General features: G+C 39.7%; 1 protein-coding gene across 2 annotated transcripts in view; it reads right to left on the reverse strand.

The window, feature by feature from the left end:
• LOC110021985 (DNA-directed RNA polymerase III subunit 2) overlaps positions 1 to 13,322 on the reverse strand; it is a 171,106-nt gene that overhangs the window by 23,965 nt on the left and 133,819 nt on the right. For both annotated transcript variants that reach the window (XM_020720733.1, XM_020720734.1), the window contains 5 exons: positions 9,665 to 9,789; positions 9,446 to 9,581; positions 9,241 to 9,371; positions 7,627 to 7,752; positions 7,483 to 7,538 (listed from right to left, as the gene is read on the reverse strand). In XM_020720733.1, the coding sequence (XP_020576392.1) occupies positions 7,483 to 7,538; positions 7,627 to 7,752; positions 9,241 to 9,371; positions 9,446 to 9,581; positions 9,665 to 9,789 (574 nt within the window). The remainder of the gene's footprint in view (positions 1 to 7,482; positions 7,539 to 7,626; positions 7,753 to 9,240; positions 9,372 to 9,445; positions 9,582 to 9,664; positions 9,790 to 13,322) is intronic.

The raw sequence follows: 13,322 nt of genomic DNA on the forward strand, positions 1-13,322 counted from the left end.
CCCCCCCTGCTGATTGGCTTGCCAAGCATGCAGGGGAGACCTGTCACGTTGGCATCCACCCCTCTGTCCCTCTTCGTAAACTCATTATTGGGGATAGTTTGAATTTGCCTTATGTCCGACTTTAAATATTTCTGCTTATTGGTTATGAGTTGGAGCTTCTTACGGTTTATTGGCTGGGTTTTACAGGTTCTCTTTTGTGGGCTTCATTTTTTTCTTGACTGGTTTTATTTTTTGCTACAAGTTGTTCTCAGTTTTCGTCTCAAGGTTTAGCAAAAAATGAAAAGACGAGGAGATAGCTGAGAAACATGGCGAAGTGTATCATCTTCCACTGGATGAGATCGAGAAGCTCATGATTCGACAGGTTTTACAAACAGAGTATACGGGGGATCCACAGCGGCACTGCAACAATTTATTCTACACTCGTTGCACGACGGACAGAAAAATCTCATCATCGATGAATAGAGCAACAAGAATGTGGCGTCTAAGCAGATGGTGGAAAAATTGGGCCTCATGACTCAGAGATATTTCCAGCTGTATTCTCTGATGTGGATGAAAAAAGAGAACATAGCCAACATTGATTGGAGGTGTTTAAAGGAGTTATTTGATTAGGAGCCAGCTATAGGACCAAGTGCAATGTGGTACCCATTGATGTTTGCCACCATTTGTTGGGAAGATTGTGGCAATTTGATCCTAAGACTCAACACGACAAATTTATAAACACCAACTCCTTCACCAAGGTGGGGAAATACATCAACCTTCTCTCTTCTGTGGAGCCCGGGATCACAAGTACCTTGCAACGGTTCATGATTCTGACGTCTATGAGGAAATGATTGCTGATACTAACAAAACTCATTTTGTGGGAAGTGTGACTGATGATGATCGAGAATCGAATAGTGAGGCACAACAATTATTTTAAATATTAAATATTGCACATTAACCTTTGTGGGAAGAATGCACTTCACATATGGAGTTTCAGTTGCCCTGAGAATGCTGAGTATCAAATCCAATTTTAATATGCTCAGAGAATGCTTCAATTAGGTAGCAATATTATTAAATGAGATGAACCCTGTGGATAATTTAGTTCCAAATAATTTGTATTTAAAAAAATCAGTGTCAAAGTTATGGTTACTATTCGAAAAGATAAATTGCCGCATTAACAACTACATGTTATATTACAAGAAAGATGCACTGAAGATGAAATGCAGATTTTGCAGTGTTGATAAGTTCAAATCAAGGGAGAGTAAAAATCAGAAAATATTCCTTACACATGCCTCTTTTATTTTGCTCTCATTCCACGACTTCAAGGATTGTTCGCTTCTATGCGCATCGCTCCTAACATGACATGACATAATACCAGCTTTGTTGGTGTTGATACAATGACTCATCCTTCAACTGGTGAAATGTGGAAACACTTTGATCGCAATTATCCTAAATTTGTAGTAGAACCACAAAATACTAGACTTGACTTATGTGCAGATGAGTTCACATCTTATATTCACGCTGCAACACCCTATTCATGTTAGCCAGTTATTATCATGCCATATAATTTGTCCCCTGAAATGTGCATGATTGTGTCATTATTATTTCTAATGTTGATCATACCATGTCCACATAACCCAAAGGGTAAAATTGACGTGTACTTACAACCTCTTATAAATAAGCTACATGTAATGCAGAAAACATGCGTGTTAACTTATGATATTGCAACACAAAAAAAAACTTATGATATTACTGGTCTGAAGGAAAATAAACTTATAATTATGGTGCTTGTGTTAGAGAAAATAAGCACACATATAACGGGATCAAATATTACAACAAACTAAATGAAGTAGTTCAGTTGCAATATCTGGGTTAGGTTGAATGCAATGTTTACATATTTAATTGTGAGAGGCTTGATTCTGTTCCAAATCGAGGAATACAAACACTCAGTCTGAATGATATTACTGAAATTAAAATGAACAGAAGATATGTAAAGATGACCCATTTATTCTTGCACGTTAAGATAGTCAAGTTTATTATCTTCAATATTCTAGTACTGCAAAGGATAAACTTGATTGGGATATTGTATTGAAGAATAAATAAAGAAAAACTATTGAGATGCAACATATTATCAAACCTATTCATCAAGAGCCGGTTATGTCTGATTTTCGTATCCAACTTAGTTCAATCGATGATATGTTGAGGATACCACGAGGCTTCATGAGAAAGTCCCTATAGATATGTATGAAAATGATAATAAGATTGACGAAGAAATTTTAAGTTTTTCACACGAACTACTCATCTAATGAAACAGACTAAAGAATGGTATGTATACTTAGATGATTAGTTTCTGCACATTGCATTTACTTTCACTTCTTACACTATAGTCATCCTGCTTTCTTTCCTTGATTTTATACACAGTAACAATATATTTCATGTTGACATTGTACACTTTTCTGTTTTTACTTTTGTCTTATATTAAATACTGATTCCGCTTACTAATTCTAATATTTTTTTCCTATTACTGATGGTAGACGCTCAACCCTCGCGAAGCATGGGGATACTTTTCGGCCTGACGAGTCGTCTTATACACATTCGTGGCACCCCCTCCTCCAGGATGGCTGAAAGCCAATATTGATGGAGCTCTCCTCGCCAATAACCGTGCCGACATGGGTGTGGTTATTCGAGAAGAAGTTGGAAAGGTGCTTTGTGCTGCTAGGCAATCTCTGACTCATTGGGATAATTCTCGTGGAATATGAGGCGGTTCTTTTTCTTCGTACCTTGTTAGAAGCATGGATGTTTGAGACAAAAGGGATTAACATCGAAGGAGACAATGTGACGGGGATCAACCACTTCAAGGAGTGCATGGCAGCTAAGGTTTGGCAACAACAACTTGGTGATGGCCCTAATGTAGCATTTTTTTTTTGACTTTGCAAAAGTTTTTTTCTTTTCTGCACATAGGTATTGTAACAAAGTGGCCATTTTTGTGTTAGGCTCGCTTTGGATTGGTCTTTTTTTTGGGAGGCTCACACTAGTGAACATGATTTTTTGAGCATTGTTGAGGAAGATGCCAACCATGCTGGTTTTTTGTGTAGCTTTTATAGCTCTCTTTTGTAAATTTATTTTTTTTCCTTTAACGCAAACGTGCACTTCTTTCAGGGAGAGACCTCACGTTCAGGGGACTTTGGGGAACACATGCCGAAGGCTGAAGAAGGTCGTTACTCGCACTGAGAGGTATGACACTCCTACAACTACTTCAATCACTTCTGCTGCCTCTCCTCTAACAATGGCTCCCTCGTAGGCATCATCTTCCACACCTGCACCGATTTTCCGTTCAAATTCCTCCTCTGATGAGCTAGACCCCTCGACCTGTGCACCTTAGATGGCTGATTCCTCCGAGAGAGTGTATATTGTGCCAGAGAGAGACTCGTAAATCAATTCTCTTTTTTACATTAGAGTAATTTCAATTTTCATCTTATTTTTTATTGTCACTAATATTTCAATTTCAGGTTCTTCCCTTCCAGGTCGCCCGTGACACATCACGAAGATCATCCGAAGCCGATATGATCAACCGTTTCTCTCCTGGAAACAGATCCCGATTGCGATTCGAGGCATATGATTTAGGAAGTTCGAGGTATGATATTTTAATTTGAAATATAATGCTAATTTCTAAATTTTTTTATAGTAATCAAACTTAAAAAACTTCTAATTTGCAAATGACCTTCTACTGATTGCTAGAACAACACTAGTAGATACAACAAATTTTTGAGATTTGTGGCAGACATCAACTCGGGGATATGTTCACCACAACACGTAAGAAGGGACAGAGACCACGTGGGTGGGTGAGGATGTATGGGCTGATTTGAATAGAGCCTGAACCTCTTTGGAATACCAGAGAAAAGGACAGACAAGCCAGTAGAATCGAAAGATGGAGGGAGTCAGAGGGTTGCACTCCACATTAGAGGTTCGATCCCCCACATAGAGCACTACCAGAGACTGATAAAATCATCTAAAATAGTTAGAAACTTAAAGATTTATGTAATTATGTGATTCTTATATTAATCTGATCATGTATACATACCAAGAAGCCTGACCGAGAGTCATCCGCTACAAAGTTGCATGTCCTCACACGTCGGCGTTTGGACACAATAGCGGGTCTTCAAACACTCGGCGTGTTAATGTGAGTTAACAAATTTAATTTTTTGTTTTTTTACTATTAATATTTAAAATAACAATCAATGTTCAAATTTTGTTATGCAGGAGTACAAGAAGCTCTGAGAGAGATATAGGGAGATGACTAGCCAGACCTTGCCATCTACCAACAGTAGTGGTAGCCAGTTTACTACTGCTCATCTCAAATTTGAGAAGTGGACAAAGGCGGCGGGGAAGAATGAGAGGGTGCACGGACTAGGCACAAAGGGCAAAACATTTTAGGCCGAGATCTCTTGTGTAGATGTGGGTAACCTTAGCTCCTTACAAGCTCAGTATGAGGAGCTTACCAGGTTGGTCATGCTGATGAATGAAGAGCTCTGACAGATGAGTGAAAGCCAATAGATGGTTGCAGATGGTCTAGCATGCTTGACAAAGAGTGTTTATCGTCGGGGCAAGCAGGATATGAGTGTTGTTGATGACGATGTGAAGGAGCTGAAAGATGAGAAGCATGATTATGATTTTTATTAAGTGTTTGTTGATGTTCCCCTGCCATAGGAGATGATTACTTCTTATTTTCCTTTCTATTTAAGTTTTTTCGGTTATTGTAGTTGCGAACTTTGAGCACTTAGATCTATTTTTCTTTAATTTAATTTGTTATCGTTATGACATGTTGGTAATTTCTTTTTTTCAGTTGTATGATAGATAAATATGATATTATGTTGCTTGTGTATCTTATGCGCATACATGTGAAAATCTAAACGTTTTTCTGGATTTTTCGAAGCTAATCCGATGCAAAAAATACAAAAATTAGTTTGATATATACCATCGTTAAATCGACGCAAATTAGCATCCACCATGGTCGACACTAATTAATGTCGACCTTGTCAAACACAAATACACCGTTAAGGTTGCATCAATTGTTTTCTCGATGAAAATTTCCAACGAAATTACAAGAGTGATGCAAATGTCGATGCAAAACTAATTAGTGACGTCATTTTAACATTAACAATTTTTCGACATAAATCCGACGCAAGAACTTCATTAGCATCAGAAATTTGCTTGAATAGCGTCAGAAATATCAGACACTAATCTGTATATTTCTTGTAATGGTACTTCCAAAAGGTTGGATTGTTATAGATGTATGCCCGCAAGTGGAGAAAACTGCTCCAGTGTTTTGGGAGTCAGTGCAGTCGACAATGGGATCTGAAAGCTAATAGGGTCGCTCGAAGATCCTTTAGTCCTGGGAGGTTCAAACAACTACGTTACCGCAAAATAGAAGATTCGACAAATGAAGATGAACTCCCCAACCTCGATAGACAAACACGGGGCCGCGCAGGGGAGGGGGATGTTCAGCAGAGGCCTTCAGGTTTAGCTGGCTACTGCAAGAGCCAGATGGTCCAAAGGTGGCTAGGGTTGTTGCCCAAGGGAGGGGGGCTTCCAACAATCTACTAAGATAAATATATTCCCTTTGCTGCTTAGGGTTAGTTTTGCTTTGAGATTTCTGTCGGAACAACCTCCGACGCCGCTTTTCCATTTCTAGGGTTGTATCTGATAACGAGAATGTGCTCCGGCTATAACTCATCCTGAGATGGTGTGTATTTGATATCAGAGTTAACCCAAAGCACGACACAAGACAAGAATTTTATTAATAACTTAAAAAGATGATTACAATGTGGAGTCATGGAAAGAGACACTGCGCAAATCAAAACATAAAACAAAACATTACAACAAAAACTTAACACAAAAAGACACAACAAGCTTGAAGACGACGGAGTCCAGTGAGATGGTGCTAGAGCGGCGCCTGTGGTGATGCCCAGAGCAAAATTGAGGGAGAGTAAGTTAGCACTTGTCGAGGTGGTATAACCACAACCGAAAGGAGCGAAGGACGTTGTCGTGGATCGACACTCGAAGACGATGGTATTGGCGGCCGAAGTCGAGGAGAGGAGGAACGAAAGGCGGTCCTAGCCGAGGAGCGGAGGCACGGACGGTGGCCAAAGCTGAGCGAAGGCACGGAAGATGGTGAAGGGCTGCGGCTTGTTGTGTGGGAAGTGGTGGGAGGTGCAAACAAGCAGCGAAGCTGCGGGGGAAGGGGATTGCCGGAAGTCTTAGGAAGCAACAGAGGGTTGCAGTATTCTGGGAAGACAACAGGGAAACAATGAGGCTATTTGCTAGATCAGGGAGGAGCACCAGGGGTTGCTCAGCCCGCTAGGAGGAAACAGAGCAATCTGGCGGTGGTCTAGAAGAGGAAGCAGAGAGAACCAGACGGGTGTAGGAGGGGAGAAAGATGGTAGGTTGAGCTAGAGGAGGGTTGGAACTATAGTAGACTGCGAGACAACAACACGTGGTTGGAGTAATGAAAATAAACACCACCTCAGACGGGGTTACAGGAGAAGCACCTCCCATGTCGTCAAATACAACCCTTCGAGAGGGAAAATATTCAGATAAACTAAAATTAGATTTTGAAAACAAGACCCTTACCCTAGATAGAAGAACTCCTATTTATAAAAGACTCAACTCAAGTTTAGTAAACATTAAAATAAGAAAGGAATAATATTATATTTCAGAATTTAGGCAAGAATTTTACAATAGGGAAGGAAATAAAATCAGATTTTAGATTTAATGCAGGGATTTTAAAATTAGAAGGAGAATAAAGTCATATTTTAGTTTTTAGGATAGTTATAGAATTAGGAAAGTTTTAGGGAGGCGAGAAAAGGATATGTTATAGAATTAGGAAAGTTTTAGGGAGGCGAGAAAAGAAAGTAAGAAAAAGGAAAGATAAGGAGGCAAGGAAAAATAAAGGAAAAAAAATAGAAGCGGGGGGGGGGGGGGGGCCCCACCCACGGGACACGCCATGCCAGCCTGGCTGGGTTGGAACTGTGCCCGATCGGCCCCGCCATGAGCCCCCATCGGCATCCTTTCTTATCATCTGAAACTTTCACACTTTGAAAATTTATTTGCTTTCTGAACAAGAAGCAAGAATAAGCAAGCCTTCAATACTTTTACCATCATGGAGAAGGCCCAAATTAAGGGATAGCTCCAGTAAATAGAAGATTATAAATTGTTCTTTCATGGGAACAATAACAAAGTTGGATAAGTGACAACATTTCTCCAAGAAACATTTTTCAAAGGTTGTTTAAAATTCTTTCGTTCAACTTGCTTACAACCCAACAAGGTGGTTCTTATCATTTTTGATACATTTCTTGCATGGTAGAAGGTAGCCAAAAAATAAAAAATGTACTTGCATTTGAATTCCTTGGCTGTGTGAACAATTGGATTATTTGGATAAACTGATTCCACTTGAATTCTCCAGCTCACACTTCAATAATACAGTTAAATAATAAATAAACATACCTGAGTAGAGAAGATCCTTCCCACTATAGTTAAATCCATTCTTCACAAGAGTGCGACTGTAATGGCCCACATAAGTATTATGTGCAAATCTTGATTTTTCCAAACTACGAGAGCCTTGCATGATAGATGAGAATATGAGATTACCTGATATCTTCAACTTTATCAGCATGACCACTTGGTTCTCCAAAGGCACTACCATAGTGAAACCGACCACTTGATACACCAGCTTTACTACCCAGGAGCTCAATCATCTTCCCAATTGTCATTCGACTTGTGATACAAGAAATTCAAATCGCATAATATCAGTCAATGATCATAACATAAAGACTTTTCAAATAAGAAAAAAAAAGTGTACCATGAGTATAATTTTTAGAAAAAACCTCATAAATAATGATAGCCCAACAAGTAAAATTATAGGACATTAACAAAGAAGTACAATAAAATATGACATGCAAAAAGGTTGCAACTTGTAACATGTGGCTGGGCAACAATTGCTTAGAACTACTATCCACTAAAGAGTGCATGAAAAGAGAAAATCAGCATGGATCCTAAGGAGTTTCAATAGAAAGACACTCCTTGGGGTAAGAGAGCTGAATAGACTAATTTCAATAAAGCATTGCCTTTCTCTCGGTAATTTACCTAGATCCCTTATTAATAAAACTCGCATGTTCTTTGCTCAAATTAATAATCCAAATAACCCAAACTCCATTTATTAATGATTAGTTTGTCGAATCTTTTTATAGAATTACAAATATACAAGCTGTTTTTTGTATAAAATAGAGTTCTGGTTTGTAAGAAAATCATCGGTACTTATGAGAGTTTGGTAGGATAAGAATATTAAAATAGATGAGAGCAAAATTTAGAAAAAATAAATTAAGAAATTATTATATTAGGGGAATAGTTGGAATGGCATATATTAAATAAAAGAAAATAGTAAGTAGACTTAGATGATTTAAACATGTACAATTAATGTCAGAGAACGCATCCATTAAACAAGGAGATAAAATCATTCTTGGAGGATAAGAAAATTAAAGGTTAGAGCTGAGAGAACATGAAAAGAAACTATTCAATTAATTTTTGAAGTGCAAGTTTAACAGCACCAATAAAACTCAATAGGAATGAGTAGAAAATATGGATTTACAAATCCAATGAAAAATAGATAAAATAAAGATGATCATATTAATAACATCAATCCTCCCTAGACCTATTGAGGCAAAATACAACAGCCATCACCAAACCATATAATTTAGAAAGCCACATCCATGGAGTGTTGCAACAGCACACAACATGGTGTTCTTGAGTAAAACCATTGGCAAGAGATTGCAAGGTACATGTTTATTTTTCAAAAAATGTGTTCCTACATTTTCGATATAGCTAACCAACCTTCCTTGAACCCGCACAAACGGCTAGGCAAACAAAATTAAAGCTTTAATGGCTGTATGGCAAATATCGGCTGCAACAAGTCTGGAGCGCAACAGTTAATCAATGTGTGATGAGAAGAAAAGGGATCCAAATCATATCCTCAAAATGAACAAAAAAAAAAAAAAACAAGAAGAAGAAACATTGTCAAATTTAAAATAAATAACATCATCATTAGCCTTATTCAGACCACTTGAGGTCAGCATATTTCAGATAAATAAAAGTACAAACATACAAGTAGCTTGAATAATTTGTGAAGGTCTGTGCAATGAAGAGAAGTAAATTATGAGTAATATAAAACCAAAAATATTTTGCAAGAACACAACTGGGTAATACTACCTAGGAAATCCATGTGGATTCATGATCAAATCAGGACATATTCCTTGCTCTGAAAATGGAAAATCCTCCTGCTTAACAATTGTACCTACAACTCCTTTTTGTCCATGTCTGCTGCTAAATTTGTCCCCAATCTTCTTGGATGAAAAAGAAAATTTACTACCAGTATATACAAGAAAAAAGAGGAATTTAATAATCGAAGTATTACTTCTGGTCTACGAATATGACGAATGATAAACTTTATGCACATCCTGTTATCTTTATCCGAGTACAGCATCACACGGTCAACAACAGTGGTCTCACCTTCTGGGCCTTTGTAACTAACATTTGATGGAACATGGTCACTGTAAAATTCAGATTGAGAACACAATATCATGCATCTTTCTAGAATCGTAGAATAAGGTTAAAAATGAGAAAAAAAGCAGACCTGTCTTTTAACCCCATTGGATTAGTGATTTTATCCCTTTTATTTCTTGGGCTTTGCTTTTTAACAAGTATATCATGCCTTTGAACAATTTGACCAGGAGCAGCAATTCCATCACTATCAAGTGCCTGTTGTAAATTTCGAATGAGAAAGCAGCAACTAAATGATACCGTTGTTTACCCAAACCACGACACAAGGCGAGAAATTTTATTAATGAATTAAATACGGTTACAACGATGACTCAAAAGAAAGAAATACAATGCATAAAGCAACAAAAACATAAAACAAAACATCACAAATAAAAACTCGACAAACAAAGGTACAACAAGCTCGATGAGGAAGTGGTGCAGGAATGGTGACTATGGTGATGGCCGGAGAGGTTTCTCGCTACTGTGGAAGGGATGGGCAACAAATCAGCGAAAGTAGGGGCGGCGTCGAACCGCCATTGGAAAAAGCTAGGAAGGGGCAGCGGTGGCTGCGATCTGCTGAGAAGCTGCAGTGGTGCCCGGAAGAAGTTGACTGTAGGCTGGGAAGGGAGGGCATTATGCGCCTGTGAGCGACAGTTGGAGTAGAAATTGCTGTAGGAAAAGAAGGCAGTGGGTTATACGGCCGTGAATGACGACTGAAGGGTTGATGGTAAGAACAGGAGAGGCAGGTGGATGTTTGAGGCTGTATTGGGTGCTGATATGAGATAAGCTGCTGGGAAGCTGGGAAAACAGGTGCAGCGGCAGGAAGCAGGGCAGCAGGGGTTTAGAGGTAGGCAGCAGGGAAAGTTTTTGGGTTTGCAGCAGGAAACAAAAGAAATAGCAGCAGGTTTGTGTGGCTGGGAGGATGGGCGGCAGCATGGAGGTTGCTGGGAGGAAGTACGGCAGCGGGGGAGGAGAGATACGTCGGGGATAACCACCACCTCAGAGCGAGATACAGCCAGAAAACCACTCGTCCTCGAATACCGCCCTACAAGAGGGAAAAAGATTCCACACAGGAAATTTGAAAACAAATTCAGTAAATAGACCCCCTAACTCCAAGCACATTATCTCCTATTTATAAAAAGAACTGACCCAATTAGAAAATTCTAAGAAAGAGAATAGATTCATATTTTAGATTTGAGGAAAGGATTTAAATTAGGAAGGAAAATAAAAATCAGATTTTAGTTTTTAGGGAAGGTTTTAAATTAGGAAGGAGAATAAAAATCAGATTTCTGTTTTATGAAAAGTTTTAAATTAGAAAAGGGCTAGTAATGAAAGTAAGAAAAGAAGGAAAGAAGGGAAAAAGGAAAGAAGGGAGCCCCCCCTCTCCCCGAGCCCCGCGTCAGTTTCGCTGGATCGGGGGAGCTTCAACCCCATCTGTCAAAGCTTCTGTTTTCTTGTCTTTAATCCTAATAGTCCCTGTGTCCCACTGTCGACCGTGTGCCTTCCAAAGCACTTGCAAGCGTACCTCCATCTCGGTCCAATCTCTTGGGATTGAAATCTCTGGCATGGTGGTGGCCATGGTGGTAAAGAATCGATTGTCACTCGAACTGGTTTTGCTGCTCTGCTGGTAAGGGTTCTTGTATCCTCGGTCTCTATCGAATGAAGTAGAATGAGACAGTTGCCGTCCTTGGTGAAGGAATATACATGTTTCTAAATCCATTGTGTTGGATCTTCCGAGCCACGGTATTCCTAGCATAAGGTGGCAGACATCCATGGAGACCACATCACACCATACCTGGTCCTGCAACTGACTTCCTATTGAAAACTCTACTAGGCATTACCGATTGATGCTGACCCAGTTTTCCTTCTTTAGCGACGTCAGTGAATATGGCTAGGAATGTCTTTGAGTCGTGAGACCCAGTTTCTCTACCATCAGAGTCAACACCACATTCACCGCTACCCCTATTGATGATAATACTGCATAACTTTTCGTTCACTGTACAACATGTGCAGAAAATATTGTGGTAAAGCCACTACGGATCCCTCGTGTCCTTAGCCTGCAGAATCCGTTGAATCACAAGTGCTTCCTCCCTCATTTGGTGGGAGGTGGGAGTTGATGCTCATCGTGTTCCTCAGCTTCCTCCTCCTCACTAGCCTCTTCCATGACGCCTTGCTTGGTAAAGGATACAACTCTGCTCGTCGGGCAGCCATAGGCGATGTGCCCAAATCCGTGGTATTTGAAGCATTTTCTGGCAGGCACTGTGGTCGGCTTCTTCTCACCGGTGGTGGCTTTATCCGTATCTGAGCCACTTTTCTCAAGTCTCTATGGCGTGCTCTTACTGGTGCCTCCAACTGTGGGTAGCTGCCTGGCTGGTGGTGGTTGTCGGCTCTGCTTCTGCTGCCTTTCCAGTTTCAGTACTAATGTCTAGACATCCCCCATCATCCAGTATGGTTGTAGTAGCACACGTTGCTAATACTAGGCTTCAAGCCTCTAAGATATCTGACTATTGTATTCTCCTCTGGCTCTGCTAGGTCGCATTTTAACTATAAGTGGTCGAACTGAATTGTGAACTCCTCCACTGAAAGGTCTCTCTATCACAGATTGTGGGGTTTCCAAAACATGTCTTGGTTGTTACAAGGGAGAAGATATTTCTTCTACATTGTTTTCTATATCTTTTCTTACTTAGTAATCTTTTTGCTGCCTTCTTGCCTCCTCTGTTGTTGTACGTTATCCCATCATAAGGAGACAGTTTTCTTCAATTTGATAGCAGCTAATTTGACCCTCCTTTCTTCGGGCACCTCTTTGTATTCGAAGATCCGCTCAACTTCATGTAGCCATTCAATTAATTCAACCAGATCCATGCTCCCCTCAAACTTTGGGCAAATCCACCTTGATTCCGTAGTTTTGATGCCCTCCAAACGGAACTTTTTCTCGAAAAGTTTCCCTGTGGGAGGGACACAAGTATCCCTACTTGGGAAAATATTTGCGTACATAAGACGTAAGCAGAGCTGCGTACGTCGGGATGTTATTCAGAGGGTATAAAGGGGTTACATCGTTGTTATACCCCCCTTTAACCTCCCTGTAACCTACCTGTAACTTATTTGTAACCTACAAATAAGTTCCACACTTATGTAGTTCTGATAGTTATATGTAAGTTATAGGGAGGTTACAGGAGGGTATATAACCCACTTATACCTTCTAAATAACCTCCGATGTACGCAACACTGCGTACATCTTACGTACGTAGCATTGCGTACGTCTTACGTACGCAAATATTTTCCCCCTCCTTGAGCCTCCTCTATATTGGATTCCAAAACGTCGTGGCCTATCTTCTTCATCACTGAAACTATCCCTATGAAAGGGATTTAGATCCTCTTCTCTTTTTACCCTTCGACTCTCCAGGTCCTGGTCGAAGAAAACTTCTTCTCGTGCCATCTCTTCGATCTCTGCAATTCTTTGTTGGAGGCGATGGAATTCTCATCATATTTCTTCCCGAATAGGCTCGGGCATATTCTCCTTGACGGCATGTTTGATGGTTTGAGATCTTTGAAAGGAAAGAAAAGAAGGAACAATGAAGAAGAGAAAATAATTAAAAAAAAAATCGGTGTGGTGGATTAGGTAGAGGCGGATAAATCTTATTGTGTTATTATAAATACTCCTAAGGACTTGTTTCATCTGAGGAAAATGAGAGCAAATGACACTGGTGAGGTATGTGAGTGTGTTTTATTTTATAATAGTTCTGTTTTTTTTT

This window comes from Phalaenopsis equestris, unplaced genomic scaffold, assembly GCF_001263595.1.
Source record: "Phalaenopsis equestris unplaced genomic scaffold, ASM126359v1 Scaffold000159, whole genome shotgun sequence".
NCBI classification, from domain to species: domain Eukaryota; kingdom Viridiplantae; phylum Streptophyta; class Magnoliopsida; order Asparagales; family Orchidaceae; genus Phalaenopsis; species Phalaenopsis equestris.